The 17073-nt window shown below is 34.7% G+C and overlaps 1 protein-coding gene across 1 annotated transcript in view; it reads right to left on the minus strand.

Moving 5' to 3' along the window:
- The window catches only part of SEMA3A (semaphorin 3A), a 252291-nt gene that overhangs the window by 43869 nt on the left and 191349 nt on the right, over positions 1–17073 (minus strand). Inside the window, exons 11-12 of the mRNA XM_082472478.1 lie at positions 16591–16810; positions 13022–13113 (exon numbers count right to left, since the gene is read on the minus strand). Of these exons, the coding sequence (XP_082328604.1) occupies positions 13022–13113; positions 16591–16810 (312 nt within the window). The remainder of the gene's footprint in view (positions 1–13021; positions 13114–16590; positions 16811–17073) is intronic.

Genomic DNA, 17073 nt, shown 5'->3' on the forward strand with positions numbered 1-17073 from the left:
ATATTAGGTGTGGTATAGAATCTCTTTCTAATTTAGTTTTCTCATCTGAAAAATGAGTACAATGGTACCTTCCTCATAGGATTGCTGAGACGATTAAATGAATGAATAAATATGAAATACTTTACAAATGTGCTCATCACATAGTGTTTATTCAAATCTCTCCTCTCTTTCACATGCACAACATACACACTCAACACATGTGCACACACACACACACTCCCATATCCTTTCCTTTAGTTTTTCTCTTGAGTGCTTATCACTATCTAGAAATACATATATATGACATCTATGTATATATATGATTTATATATGACATTTATCTTGAGTCATATAGGTATAGGAGGTGAGTTTCCTCCTATACCTCAAAGCTCTTATCTGAAGGTAGGGAGGAGGAGTAAGGAACTAAGGATTGAGAGGAGGGAGGAAAAGTCAATAAAAAGTAGGTCATGTAAGTCACCACTGAGACAAAATCTGAGGATAGTAGACAATGACTCTCAAAACTATCCCCTAAGGCTTGTGCCAAGAAAAGTTGTATATATATATAAATATGGAAATATTCCATTACTCTTTGGATGCCGACAGGGTTGTTAAATCTCCCACACCCTCAGTTGTGACTCTTGCTTGCCCTTTTGCCTGTCAGGGAAGTGCTGGGGCAAAAAGTGAAAGACACACAGTGGGAATTAGAGGTGAGGTTGACAGAATATGAGGACAGCAGCAGAGGCATCACACGTTTTCTTTTTTTTTTGTTAATTTATGAATTTTATTTTTTTATACAGCAGGTTATTAGTCATCCATTTTATACACATCAGTGTATACGTGTCAATCCCAATCTCCCAATTCATCACACCACCACCCCTACCCCCCGCCGCTTTCCCCCCTTGGTGTCCATATGTTTGTTCTCTACATCTGTGTCTCAATTTCTACCCTGCAAACCCGTTCATCTATACCATTTTTCTAGGTTCCACATATATGCATTAATATACAATACTTGTTTTTCTCTTTCTGACTTACTTCACTCTGTATGACAGTCTCTAGATTCATCCACGTCTCTACAAATGACCCAATTTCATTCCTTTTCATGGCTGAGTAATATTCCATTGTATATATGTACCACAACTTCTGTATCCATTCGTCTGTCGATGGGCATTTAGGTTGCTTCCATGACCTGGCTATTGTAAATAGTGCTGCAATGAACGTTGGGGTGCATGTGTCTTTTTGAATTATGGTTTTCTCTGGGTATATGCCCAGTAGTGGGATGGCTGGGTCATATGGTAATTCTGTTTTTAGTTTTTTAAGGAACCTCCATACTGTTCTCCATAGTGGCTGTATCAATTTACATTCCCATCAACAGTGCAAGAGGGTTCCCTTTTCTCCACACACTCTCCAGCATTTGTTGTTTGTAGATTTTCTGATGATGCCCATTCTAACTGGTGTGAGGTGATACCTCATTGTAGTTTTGATTTGCATTTCTCTAATAATTAGTGATGCTGAGCAGCTTTTCATGTGCTTCTTGGCCATCTGTATGACTTCTTTGGAGAAATGTGTATTTAGGTCTTCTGCCCATTTTTGGATTGGATTGTTTGTTTTTTCAATATTTAATAGCATGAGCTGTTTATATATTTTGGAGATTAATCCTTTGTCCGTTGATTCGTTTGCAAATATTTTCTCCCATTCTGAGGGTTGTCTTTTCATCTTACGGTTTCCTTTGCTGTACAAAAGCTTTTAAGTTTCATTAGGTCCCATTTGTTTACTTTTGTTTTTATTTCCATTACTCTAGGAGGTGGGTCATAAAAGATCTTGCTGTGATTTATGTCAAAGAGTGTTCTTCCTATATTTTCCTCTAACAGTTTTATAGTGTCCGGTCTTACATTTAAGTCTCTAATCCATCTTGAGTTTATTTTTGTGTATGCTGTTAGGGAGTGTTCTAATTTCATTCTTTTACATGTAGCTGTCCAGTTTTCCCAGCACCACTTATTGAAGAGACTGTCTTTTCTCCATTGTATATCGCTGCCTCCTTTGTCATAGATTAGTTGACCATAGATGCGTGGGTTTATCTCTGGGCTTTCTATCCTGTTCATTGATCTATATTTCTGTTTCTGTGCTACTACCATGTTGTCTTGATTACTGTAGCTTTGTAGTATAGTCTGAAGTCAGGGAGTCTGATTCCTCCAGCTCCATTTTTTTCCCTCAAGACTGCTTTGGCTATTTGGGGTCTTTTGTGTCTCCATACAAATTTTCAGATTTTTTGTTCTAGTTCTGTAAAAAATGCAATTGGTAATTTGATAGGGATTGCATTGAATCTGTAGATAGCTTTGGGTAGTATAGTCATTTTCACAATATTGATTCTTCCAATCCAAGAACATGGTATATCTCTCCATCTGTTGGTATCATCTTTAACTTCTTTCATCAGTGTCTTATAGTTTTCTGCATACAGGTCTTTTGTCTCCTTAGGTAAGCTTATTCGTAGGTATATTATTCTTTTTGTTGCAATGGTAAATGGGAGTGTTTCCTTAATTTCTCTTTCAGATTTTTCATCATTAGCGTATAGGAATGCAAGAGATTTCTGTGCATTAATTTTGTATCCTGCAACTTTACCAAATTCATTGATTAGCTCTAGTAGTTTTCTGGTGGCATCTTTAGGATTCTCTATGTATAGTATCACGACATCTGCAAACAGTGACAGTTTTGCTTCTTTTCCAACTTGTATTCCTTTTATTTATTTTTCTTCTCTGATTGCCGTGGCTAGGACTTCCAAAACTATGTTGAATAATAGTGGTGAGAGTGGACATCCTTGTCTTGTTCCTGATCTTTGAGGAAATGATTTCAGTTTTCCACCATTGAGAATGATGTTTGCTGTGGGTTTGTTGTATATGGCCTTTATTATGTTGAGGTAGTTTCCCTCTATGCCCACTTTCTGGAGAGTTTTTATCATAAATGGGTATTGAATTTTGTCAAAAGCTTTTTCTGCATCTATTGAGATGATCATATGGTTTTTATTCCTCAGTTTGTTAATATGGTGTATCACACTGAATGATTTGTGTATATTGAAGAATCCTTGCATCCATGGGATAAATCCCACTTGATCATGGTGTATGATCCTTTTAATGTGTTGTTGGATTCTGTTTGCTAGTATTTTGTTGAGAATTTCTGCATCTATATTCATGAATGATATTGGTTTGTAATTTTCTTTTTTGTAGTATCTTTGGTTTTGGTATCAGGGTGATGGTGGCCTCATAGAATGAATTTGGGAGTATTCCTTCCTGTGCAATTTTTTGGAAGAGTTTGAGAAGGATGGGTGTTAGCTCTTCTGTAAATGTTTGAAAGAATTCACCTGTGAAGCCATCTGGTCCTGGACTTTGTTGGAAGATTTTTAATCAGAGTTTCAATTTCATTAATTGTGATTGGTCTGTTCATATTTTCTATTTCTTCCTGGTTCAGTCTTGGAAGGTTATACCTTTTTAAGAATCTGTCCATTTCTTCCAGGTTGTCCATTTTATTGGCATAGAGTTGCTTGTAGTAGTCTCTTAGGATGCTTTGTATTTCTGCCATGTCTGTTGTAACTTCTTTTTCATTTCTAATTTTATTGATTTGAGTCCTCTCCCTCTTTTTCTTGATGAGTCTGACTAATGGTTTATCAATTTTGTTTATCTTCTTAAAGAACCAGCTTTTAGTTTTACTGAACCTTGCTTTTGTTTTCTTTGTTTCTATGCCATTTATTTCTGCTCTGATCTTTATGATTTCTTTCCTTCTGCTAACTTTGGGTTTTGTTTGTTCTTCTTTCTCTAGTTCCTTTAGGTGTAAGGTTAGATTGTTTATTTGAGATGTTTCTTGTTTCTTTAGGTAGGCTTGTATACCTATAAACGTCCCTCTTAGAACTGCTTTTGCTGCATCCCATAGGTTTTGAATCGTCGTGTTTTCACTGTCATTTGTCTCTAGGTATTTTTTGATTTCCTCTTTGATTTCTTCAGTGATCTCTTGGTTACTTAGTAATGCACTGTTTAGCCTCCATGTGTTTGTGTTTTTTACGTTTTTTCCCCTGTAATTGATTTCTACTCTCATAGTGTTGTGGTCAGAAAAGATGCTTGATATGATTTCAGTTTTCTTAAATTTACCATGGCTTGATTTGTCACCCAAGATGTGATCCTGGAAAATATTCCATGCGCACTTGAGAAGAAAGTGTAACCTGCTGTTTTTGGATGGAATGTCCTATAAATATCAATTAAATCTATCTGGTCTATTGTGTTATTTAAAGCTTCTGTTTCCTTATTTATTTTCATTTTGGATGATCTGTCCATTGGTGTGAGATGTTAAAGTCCCCACTATTATTGTGTTACTGTCGATTTCCTCTCTTATAGGTCTCAACAGTTGCCTTATGTATTGAGGTGCTCCTATGTTGGGTGCATATACATTTATATTGTTATATCTTCTTCTTGGATTGATCCCTTGATCACTATGTAGTGTCCTTCCTTGTCTCTTGTAACATTAAAGTCTATTTTATCTGATATGAGTATTGCTACTCCCGCTTTTATTGAGTTCCATTTGCATGGAATATCTTTTTCCATCCCCTCACTTTCAGTCTGAATGTGTCCCTAGATCTGAAGTGGGTCTCTTGTAGACAGCATATAGATGGGTCTCATTTTTGTATCCATTCAGCAAGGCTGTGTCTTTTGGTTGGAGCATTTAATCCATTCACGTTTTAGGTAATTATCTATATGATGTTCCTATTACCATTTTCTTAATTGTTTTGGGTTTGTTTTTGTGCATCTTTTTCCTCTCTTGTGTTTCCCACTTAAAGAAGTTCCTTTAGCATTTGTTGTAGAGCTGGTTTGGTGGTGCTGAATTCTCTTCGTTTTTGCTTTTCTCTAAAGCTTTTGATTTCTCCATCGAATCTGAATGAGATCCTTGCCGGGTAGAGTGATCTTGGTTGTAGGTTCTTCCCTTTCATCACTTTAAGTATATCATGCCACTCCCTTCTGGCTTGTAGAGTTTCTGCTGAGAAATGAGCTGTTAACCTTATGGGAGTTCCGTTGTATGTTATTTGTCGTTCTTCCCTTGCTGCTTTTAATAATTTTTCTTTGTCTTTAAATTTTGCCAATTTGATTACTACGTGTCTCAGTGTGTTTCTCCTTGGGTTTATCCTGTATGGGACTCTCTGTGCTTCCTGAACTTGGGTGGCTATTTCCTTTCCCATGTTAGGGAAGTTTTCGACTATAATCTCTTCAAATATTTTCTCGGGTCCTTTCTCTCTCTCTCCTCCTTCTGGGATCCCTATAATGTGAATGTTGTTGCGTTTAATGTTGTCTCAGAGGTCTCTTAGGCTGTCTTCATTTCTTTTCATTCTTTTTCTTTATTCTGTTCAGCAGCAGTGAATCCCACCATTCTGTCTTCCAGGTCACTTATCCGTTCTTCTGCCTCAGTTATTCTGCTGTTGATTCCTTCTAGTGTATTTTTTTTCATTTGTTATTGTATTGTTCATCTCTGTTTGTTCTTTAATTCTTCTAGGTCTTTGTTAAACATTTCTTGCATCTTCTCAATCTTTGCCTCCATTCTTTTTCCAAGGAACTGGATCATCTTCACGATCACTATTCTGAATTCTTTTTCTGGAAGGTTGCCTATCTCCACTTCATTTAGTTGTTTTTCTGGGGTTTTGTCTTGTTCCTTCATCTGGTGCATAGTCCTCTGCCTTTTCATCTTGTTTATCTTTCTGTGAATGTGGTTTTTGTTCCACAGGCTGCAGGACTGTAGTTTCTTCTTGCTTCTGCTGTCTGCCCTCTGGTGGGTGAGGCTAAGAGGCTTGTGCAAGTTTCCTGATGGGAGGGACTGGTGGTGGGTAGAGCTGGCTGTTGCTTTGGTGGGCAGAGCTCAGTAAAACTTTAATCCGCTTGACTGCTGATGGGTGCGGCTGGGTTCCCTCCCTGTTGGTTGTTTGGCCTGAGGTGACCCAACACTGGAGCCTACCCGGGCTCTTTGGTGGGGCTAATGGCGGACACTGGGAGGGCTCATGCCAAGGAGTACTACCCAGAACTTCTGCTGCCAGTGTCCTTGTCCCCACGGTGAGCCACAGCCGCCCCCCACCTCTGCAGGAGACCTTCCCACACTAGCAGGTAGGTATGGTTCAGTCTCCTATGGGGTCACTGCTCCTTCCCCTGGGTCCCGATGCGCACACTACTTTGTGTGTGCCCTCCAAGAGTGGAGTCTCTGTTTCCCCCAGCCCTGTCACAGTCCTGCAATGAAATCCCGCTAGCCTTCAAAGTCTGATTCTCTAGGAATTCCTCCTCCCATTGCCGGATTCATTTTATTGTGATTGCACCCCTCCTACTATCTCACTGTGGCTTCTCCTTTGTCTTTGGATGTGGGGTATCTTTTTTGGTGAGTTCCAGTGTCTTCTTGTCGATGATTGTTCAGCAGTTAGTTGTGATTCTGGTGTTCTTGCAAGAGGGAATGAGAGCACGCCCTTCTACTCCGTCATTGTGAACCAATCTCTCATATGTTTTCTTGTTTATCTTCCCCTGGCCCCAGCCCTCCCCACCCCCTTACCACCCGACACACTTATTTAGGCCCGGGATTTTGGGCTGTTTCGTGCACTGCCACATACCTGGGATTGTTGCTCCTACAGTTGACCCTTGAAGAAAAGGGGTTTGAACTTTGTGGGTCCAATTAGACGTGGATTTTTTTTCAATTGTAAATACTATAGTATTACACCATCAGCGCTGGATGAATCCATGGATGCAAAAGCACAGATATGGAGGGCCAACTGTAAAGTTATACTCAGATTTTCCCCTGCCTGGAGGGTTGGTGCATCTAACCCCCAAGTTGTTCAAAGGTTAAGTGTAATTTACAAGTTGTCAATAAATATTTGTTAAATAATGAATGAGTGAATGAATGAATAAATGAATTCCCTACCAATTTTCCCCTTTCTCTCATATCTCTTTTACTCTCCCCATTATACTCTGTTCCTTCAACTGAATTTGTATATGAGATAAAGAAGGCCATCCTTTAAAAGAAGTTTTTCCTTAATCCTTTAAACTTAGCTGTAATTTCTTTGAAAATAATCTGAATATTCTATACTCACCATCTTTACTTCTTCATGTCCCATTCAGTGCCATTCATCCCTCAGCCCACTGAGTCTAGCCCTTACTCTAGAGAGGTGGCCTACGATTCTCAGCAAGAGAAATCACTGATGCTGAATGGAAGCTTTCAGTCTATTATTATTGCTGGACTTCTTGTTTGATATGGCACTACTGAGCACTCATTTCTTCTTGACTGCTTCTTCCTTTAGATTTCATTATGCCTTGAAACTCTTTATTGACTATTCTTAGCCTTTTTCAGTCTTTTCTATCTCCAGCCATTCCTCATATATTTGCCTTGCCTTGCTGACTCCTTTCTACTCTTCTTTGGATGCCACATTATGTTCCTGGTGGGCTTATCCACTCTTGTGGCTTTAATTACCCCCTGAGTACTGCAGAATTGCAAATTTCCACTTTGAACCCTGACATCTAAGCTGAGCACAGAATTTTGTTAACAAATTTAAGACAACCTGCCTGAGACACAAATGAGACAAATGATTTAGAATGTAAATTAATTTGATGGGATAAGTTAGGGATTTCCCATAATTTCCCATTTTCAGAGTTTAATGATATTAAAAATAATTTTCTATAGGAACTGTCAATCATAAAGACAACTATGATGAAAGAAATATCTACCAATTTTCTCTATACAGAAATAAGATCTTTGGAATTTAGTAGCATCAAATCACAAAAATCAAGGGGCCAATTCATCATAGATTTTTAGTTTTAAAAGACAAAATTGACTATTGTACTTAGGTTTATATAATATTGGAATCAGTGAACCCAAACAAAGAATTTAAAAGAGTTAGGAAAATATTCCATAGCAGCTTCTTCCATTCCAAGAGTTTCACAGGAAAAATGGTTATGTGGTTATGTAAGCAGCTAACTTCATATTGACTTTCATGAAATAAATTTTAGAGCCAAGGTACAAGGAAAGTACTTCTTAGAGAATCAACAGCTAGTATAATTAAAATGAAAGTTAGCTATGTCTCAGTTCTTTTAAAAACTTCAGTGAAACTATATAAAAGTGAAGCTGGTGAATTTTCAGACATTTCACATTCATTGACAATACAAAAAATTAAATGTCTGTAAGGTAGATGGAAATGATCACTTCATACATAAATTGTAAAACAAAACAAACCCCAATACACAAGAAACTCCATTGTGCCATATTATAATTTTAACGTTCTTCAATTAAGATCCTAGAAGCTCTTAATTAAAAGAAACTTACTTATTTTTTAGACCAGGAAATTAATAACAGTTTGGAATAGGATGTGCTATATGCTGCCTGCGGTTGAATTTTAATAGACAATATATTAAGATGACATCCATTTAAATAAGCTATATTTTTTTCTGAGCCCTAGTTGGTGGTGAATATAACTTTCATTTAAAACAGATGTAACTTCATAAGCATTTCCATGAAACTGGTTTCAAGTGCAAATTTAATTGGAGTTCAAGTAAAAATGAAATTAAAAACTTAGCATCTTTTCAAGATTTTCTATGACTCTAATTTGCTAAAAAATTTTTTCAGATATTTTAATCTAGTCCTTATTAAACTTGCACACTTGCAGAGCTTTTCAACCTGCTGATCCCAGGAGAATCTGACAGAGCTCCTTGGATGCTACGCATGCTGATGCTCCTTTAGAATGAGTTAATAGACTAGGTTTTGGAAAGCATCAATTATGATTTACATTTGAATGAAAATTAAACTCTTTCATTTATTTGCTCAGCTGTTCATGGAATATTGCATAAATTGGGTTTAAAATGCATGCATTATCAACGTAACTGCCTTGCAATCCTTTGCAGTCAATAGGACTATAAATAAAACCCACTGTACTAAATGCATTGCGACTTGAACACCCCACTGTCTCAAAAGTAAAACCCTCTTTGGACTGGAAAAAAAAAATCTCGATGTGAGTAAAGTAAAAATCAGCATAAGTCTGGTTTTCATACCTTTTGAATATTTTTTTAACAAGGTATAGGTGTAGAATTTTCAAGCATTTATTTTAAATGAAATTTTCATTTGTATAACTAGTTAAAAATAGCTACAATTTACCAGTAATCTTCATTTAAAAAAACAAAAAATTTATGAAATGAAGAAGTGGAGGCTCAACTGACTTTAACCAACTTGTTTGGAATCACATAGTAAATGAGATTCAAACACAAATTTATGGTTACAAGTAATATTTGGAATCAGGTTTGTGTCTTAGTACTTTGATACCATTTTGAATATATAATGGGTATTTAAAGTCATTTCTAGAGTCCTATACCAAGGCCAATTTTATCTCACATCTTGTTACCTACAAAAATTTTACTCTAAAATGGAAATTTTATTACTGAGGAACATTTTTCTTTCTATACTCTGGATCGGGATTTGATTTCACCCAGAAAAAAAAGTATCTTAGATGTAACTGGAACCACTGGAATGTTCTGTGATTAGCCAGGGTGTTTTCCTAAAACCAACCTCAAGATGGCAATGGACATAGTACTGGCTTTAATTCCGGATTTTATATGAGGTTTGGTTATTCAGTCTAGCAAAGACACATAATGAACATGGTCTCCTGGAGATGATATTATGCTAAAATTAACTGGTTGGTTGACATTAAATGTCTTTCTTTTTAAAATCCAAGAGTATCAGATACCACCAGGACCCTAAATCTGTTCCTTGTCTATTTACCTTGTCAAACTACCACAGTGCTCAAGTTAACCCTTTCAAATTTTATTTTATGTTAAATGGAATGACTTGCAAGGCTCAAATAAAAATACAGAAACTGTAACATTTCTCTGCTTGTTTCAGTGTACATAGAAATTGCTTTAATGTGTTTTTTGCCCTCCTTCTGCAAAATTAAACAAAGTTTGACAGTGAAATATTCCAATTGCTAGACCACAATATATGTATGAACTTTGCCTGATAGAATAGAATGTTGAAAGAAAATATTTCTCTAAACTCTGCCCAAATACACTTTGTCTACTTGAGTGCCAAAGAAATAATAATGACAACAATGCATAGCACAGAATATGGGAGAAAAATGGAACATTTATCTCTGGAAGATGTGTCCCATGTTGCAAACAACCTTTTAACAATATTATAAACGCATAAACAATCATTTCCATGAAAGCACAATATTACGTATTTATACCTAATTGTTAAAAACTGAATAAAGAACCTCTCTCATGATATCTTAAAAAACCACAAAAAAGTCATTCAATAGTTATCATAGGTGTAATTTGGCTGTGTATTTCTCTGGAAACTGCAAAACACTAACAAAATCTAATAGACATTAAATATTTGTGTTGGCAAGATGGTTGGCTTCCAACCTCCCAAGATTTTGTTAAAAGTCATTTAATAGATCAGCTTAAAGTAATATTTTTAAACTAAAATTTGATTTACTATTAAAAAACATAGATAAGATGTGAAACGTAAACTTAAAATCCCAGAGATGTAGGGAATGAAAATTAGCTAGAATACAGTATTACTGCAAAATTATACACATTCTGATTCATAAAATCCTGGAAAATAATTAAATAATAGATAAAAAGAACCTTAGTTTTTTAAATGGCATGACATAATGATACAATTCTACAAGATAAAACTTAATTGTACTAAAAGATAATAAATTAAGTACTTGAAACTATGAAGGATAACATGGAAGAGTCTCTAAGCTACACAAGGTCAGGGACCATGTTTATAGTGTTCATCTCTGAATCACCAGAACTTAGCATTGTGCCAGGACCATGGTAGACATGTTTGTTTACAGTTGAATTAGTAAATGGAACTTGTTATAATCATATACTATAACTGAAGGGGAATATGCAAAGGAACCATGACAAATTCAAAAGTAAAAGATTCTGGAAATAGTTAAGAAATTCTAAAGTTAACAATATTTTAGTATTCCTGTAACTTCATTTGCAACAGTGGTGGTAATATAGATTTCCAAAAATACAGAATTGGTAAAAATTTTTTTCTACTAGAATAATATGGGATATAATCAGCAGGATAACTTTTTGCTGTTCTCGGTTTATCTTCCTCATACTCTGGCACCTCACTTTAAGCGGAGTCTCCCTAAGGAAGACCTTAAACTCTTTAATTTCTCATTTTTCATTTTTGCATAAATACTGATTCCTTTATTCATTTAATAAATGTAGGTTGAAAACACACTTTAGGCTCTGGAGACACAACAATGGACACAAGACAGCAATATATGTATCTGCCCCTCAGTGCCCATAATTTGTTTGCTAAATCTAGATGGGCTCTGTATTACTGACATAGTCTATTTGCATAACTGTATTTTTGAATTTGTAGGATAAAGTATCAATGCGTAAATAATGAAATGGGACTTGGTGAAAGATAGGAATTAGTCATCATTCTATACCAGACAAAGTAAGGTCCAAGTGCCTGATTTTAAAAATCATACTAGAATTATGATGATTGTGTTATTTTAAGACTTAAACCAAGGATTAGTAGAGAAGGCTCCTGAGAATGTGGCTTATATTCAGTGTAGACAAACTAAAACAAGTAAAATTATATTGACAATAAGATTCTGAGCACAGGAGCTGACACTGTCCCGGATGTTCTACATATAGTTGTCTCTAATTCTTCTAGCTTCCTTGCGAGGTAGGTATCATTTTTCCTGCTAGGGAAGCTCAGAGGGACTGTATGTGTTCCAAACAGAACTGCCATGTAGCTATGACTGAAGAACCTAAGCCCTTCCCATTAGAACATTGTTTAGTTATTACAAGATGTCTGTGTCATGATGTACCAGTTATCTGTTTCAAAGCTAATCATAATTTTACTTGAATCAATATATATACTAAAAGCTTGCCATATTTTACTTTATTTTCTCTTCAAAGTATTACTGAATAGTGAGCAAGAGCTCTATTGTGTTAATAAACTGGTCTACAAGTATAGGGCTAAAAGAAGTCTTGGGAAGACTTTGCTTACAATCAAAATATTTAATCAACTGAAAACTTTAATCCATCCACTTCATGTTATAGATAAAGTGTCTGAGATTTCTGGAGACTAAATGAGATAATTTTAAATTGTGAGACTAGATCTAATATTTTCTCATTTTCTGTCCATGAAATTCTTCTAATTCCAGTTTATTTTGCAGTTATAAATGTCTCAGACTTTTGCCTTCTTTTTTATCAAAAACTGAAATAACACCTTTGATAGGCATCTATTTCTCTGTTATATTTCATAAATGATTTATATCAAGGTGTGCTTCAATTCAAACTCTTCCCCCTAGCTGGCTTTCTAAAAGGAACAACAGAACACTGTGGTGTATGTTACATTACCTCAGTTTTCCTCCCTCACTTCAATCCATATACTGCTGCCTCTACCCCCAATCCTATATAAACCTACTTGGGCCATCAGTGATTCAGGACAAAAGGACAACTATCTGTACTCTTCTTAATTGTGTAGACTAGGAATTCATAACAGATTTTCCACAAGTGATATAAAAACCTCAGAAACTTTTTTTTGCTAACAAATGATTTCTTTAGGAAAATATGATAAAACAATTCACAAATAAGCTAAAAAATTATTGAAATGTCTTCATTCCGTTATCATTCTGAATGTATTTCCTTTAAGACATTCATGGAAGTTACCTATCATCCCAGTTATACCATTAAGTGTGAAAGAGGGGATTTGGAGGGTAGGAGGCACACAGGGTTTGTTCATTGAGGTAACTTACATAAACAATGTAAAATGTAAATCATATAATTTATCATTGAGAAAACAAAATATGAGCCAAGGATATATTTCTTTACATTTTGTGATTTAACTAGCATTGAAAGTTTCAAGGTTTATTTTGACTAGTGTCTGGCTTTCTAATTGACAAGCTAATTAGAAGGCTATGCTAGACTGCTTGTCCATACCAAGTTCGCTGTGCAGCTGTCCTGGGGGAAAGACATACAAGGGAACTTGTTGACACTTGAAATTAAGCAGCACTCACCCGAAAAACTGTCATTTCTTCCAGCAGAACTTCTTCTAAATCATGCCAAGTCTCCTTAGGAATTGAAACTACTTTAAGAACGGTTCCAACATCTTTGAAAGAAATTGGAGAAGACCACAATTTAAATAGATCTGAACAGAGTTTAGTGTTAATGAATGAAATCAGTATTTGACCAGAAAGAACATTTTGACGTCAGCATTTTAAAATTTATTTTATTGTTACAGCATTAGTAATATATACAAATGCATTTCATGAAACTAGATAAAGTATAAACATAGCTATGGAATAAAAATAGTTGAATTTTTAGAAATATCTGAAGTTTTGGAGATGATTTTATCCTAAACCTGTGTAATTAAAAAATATATATATATAATAATCACTAGGTTGGATTATTTGTATTTTTAATCTCAACTATCAGGTGTCTCAAAAACAAAACAAAACTAAACTAAAAATAATACCAGTTTGACAGTGTTGAGGTTTCTCAAAAAACTAAAAATAGAACTAGCATATGACCCAGGAATTTCACTCCAAGGTATATAGCCAAAAAAAAAAAAAAAAAAAAACCCCAAAACTCTAATTCAAAAAGATACATGTACTCCAATGTTCCTAGCAGCACTATTTACAACTGCTATCAACAGATGAATGGATAAAGAAGATGTGGTATATGTATATACAATGGACTACTACTCAGCCATAAAAAAGAAAGAAATGTTGCCATTTATAGCAACTTGGGTGGACTTGGAGGGCATTATACTAAGTAAAATAAATCAGACAGAAATACAAACACTGTATGATATCTGTTATATATGGAATCTAAAAAGTCAACAAATTAGTGACTATAACAAAAAAAGAAGCTGACTCACAGATACAGAGAACAAAATGAGTGGTTACCAGTGGGGAGGCAGAAGGGGGAGGGGCAATATAGGGGTAGGGGAAAAAAAGGGTTATTATGGGGTTATATGAAATCATCTGTGTGAAACTTTTGAAAATTGTAAAGCACTATAGAATTAATTTAAAGAATCTTTCATTCTATAACAAAATAAACTAAAAAAAGAAAAAAATTACCAGTTAAGACATTGCAGGTTTTTCCCATTTTTGTTATGTAACCAGGAACTACTATGAATACTTCATAAGCAAAATGGAAGGAATGTTGTCAAGCAACAAAAGTAGTTAGAGCCTCAGAGCCTGGCTGCTCATCTTCTTCCCACGAGGAAGACTCTAGTAGTTAGAGGCCCCTAACAACAGCTCAATGACCATTACCTGATAAATGACAATAATCTGATTTCTCAAAGTAAACACCCTGGATTACTTATTACAGTGGCTTTTCAATAACTGGCTAATCAATTTTGGTTAGCAAACTGGTTTAATTAACATGCTGTTCAATCAACTTCAGAGTACTAAAAAATTTTTAAATTCAGAACCATAAATAATGAAAACTGTTAAAATGAATACATTTTATAGAGATTTAAAGCACTGTTTATTCATTGTTAAAAGAGACAAATTGTTTTAATGATAAGAGCTGGCACTTTTACTCTAAGTTGGGTTAAGAAGCTACTATTTTCCAGTATTTACAGATGGGTTCCTATTCTTGATAGAATAAAGAACAGGGATTTATTAAATTCAAAAATTTGACTCTTCAACATTCCGTTTCTGATCAGTTGATCAATTATTTTTAGCTTCAATTGGCTCATTTTAATCAAATTAAACAGTCTAATTATTCGAGAAGAAAATCTTACCAGTAAAGTTACACCAGAAAAATAATTCAATGTATTCATACCACAGATAACCATTTTCAGGGGATCAATATGATGTGCTATATGAGACCGACAAAGGTTGCTAGTGTATCCCTTGTAAAGTCAAAAAAAAAATCCCTCTTTTAAGCAGATCCTTCTGTTTACAGGACCTTAGACTACTCTTAACACCAAAGATTAAAGGTAAATTAGGTTAATATACTCAGTGCCTCTGATCAGTCTCCAATACCCCAAAATAACTTTATCTGTGTCCCAGATCAAGTTTTACTGAGTAGTATTTCAAACAATTTCACACAAATTGAATCAGGTTACTCAACTAGGATCAATGTGTAACTTACTTAAAAGATAAAATTACTGTAATCAATTTACTTTGTTGACAGATGACCCTGATGATCCACATCATCAGACATTCAACGTGCTCATGAAATTGGTTCCTTTAAAGACGGCTTGCGTCCAAGAAGAACTGAAAATTCATGATTAGGTTTCTTTGGTCAAATAGCCGGAAGCAAGCTTTTGTTGCACTGACAATGAGTGGGGGACTTCTCAACAATGTTTAGGCCAGAGGTGAAGAAAAAGGCAAGTGTGACATTATTGAACAAGTTTAATTACTCTGTAGAGAGATCTAATTATAATTTGACATTAGTGATAAACTAATATTTATTGAAGAGAAATCCTATCATCTTATAATTTCTCAAGATATTTATAACCAGAAGTTGATACTTGCAATTCATTGACTTTTATTGAACTCCAGGTCTCCCTGGGATTCTTTTATTTGATAGAGAAACTTTCTCACTCATAAAAGCAGACTGTAATGTATTGCTCAGAACCTGACACTTACACTTGATAACCTAAGTATTTCACAATTTTGTTATAAAACTTTAAGTCTTTAAAGCACTTACTGTGCAGTTGCCATTCCCCTGTACTTAATGCAATTTCTTTCTCTGTTCTCACCAAGGGAAAATAAATGTTATTATACAGGTTTCAGTGGAGCACTCACTCTGTTTCCCATTGATTTATTTCAGTTAACAACGTTAATGGAGACTAGGAATTTATTACCTTGGAATCTGACCCTAAGCAGCAAGTTTCAGATTTGTAACTGGTGCTTTTAAAACAGTATTATTAAAGAGAGTAGGGGAAAAATAAAATAATATGTCATAATAGCAATGGAATTCATCCTGAAAATATACCTATAAAATGTTTGTTTTTAATCATGGAATTGGTAAAAATACGTCATTAAATTTCTATAGAAATGGATCTAAAATGTATCTGACGATTCCTTAGGTCCACTTTGTTGGTTTTCTGATGAAGTTTTGTTTTGCTTTGTTTTGTTTCTCATTGTATGGTAAAAACACTAAACAAATTTTGTTGCCAAAATTTATTTTCTGGAAGATTTGCACTCTATGATAATTTTAAAGTTCAGATAATTTTGCATCAATATATTCTAGAACTTTTATTGAATGTCTTGGGAATTTTATGCACGATTTGAGCAATACATTTTTGTCCTGAAAAGCCACTGTTCAGAAAAGAGTTATGATTCAATTATAGACATTGATTGTTCACCTAATCAATAGCTTTACCTGATTACATTTATCAACTTTTGATTGAAAAGGAAATTTAATTTAAATTAATAAATATATGTCAACTTGCCTAAAAAAATAACACATTGGAATGGGAGAATGTTCAGGGTTTTTAGTCATTTATCAGAGGTTAACTATACCTTAAGAGTGACTATAAAGTCTTCCTTCAGTTCTTACTATACTTAATTAGTTAGACGCAATGTTCTGGAAGAACATTTAGAGCTGAAGTTAAAACATTTACCTGTTCCAATAAACATGACATCATACTGGCCATCTTCTGCATCCACTCGATCTACTACAATTTGTGTAAACTGGTAATTTACATCTGTTTTGATCATTATCGGTCGGTTATTAATAGGAAACACTGGATTGTACATGGCTGGATGACTTCTGGCAAATGTTATAACATCATCAGGAAGGTCTTTTGTAGACTCAAATCCACCAAATGTTTTACTGGGACACTATTAAGATAAAGAAAATATTATCTTTTGATTAAAATATAATGAATAGGATTATAATTTATATAATATATGGCCTCAATGAACTAGGAATCTAAATCTGTAATTTTTTTAAGTAACTGTTAAACTAAAAAACAAAATAATTTTACTTAAATTAGAAGATGTAATATATAATATACATTTTCTAAACATATTTTAAGTCTCGATGGGATGTCATCATTTCTTACCAAAAATTGCAAATGCATCTAATGAATTCAGTGTACAGG

The sequence above is a fragment of the Balaenoptera physalus genome (genome assembly GCF_965194825.1).
Source record: "Balaenoptera physalus genome assembly, chromosome: 8".
NCBI classification, from domain to species: Eukaryota; Metazoa; Chordata; class Mammalia; order Artiodactyla; family Balaenopteridae; genus Balaenoptera; species Balaenoptera physalus.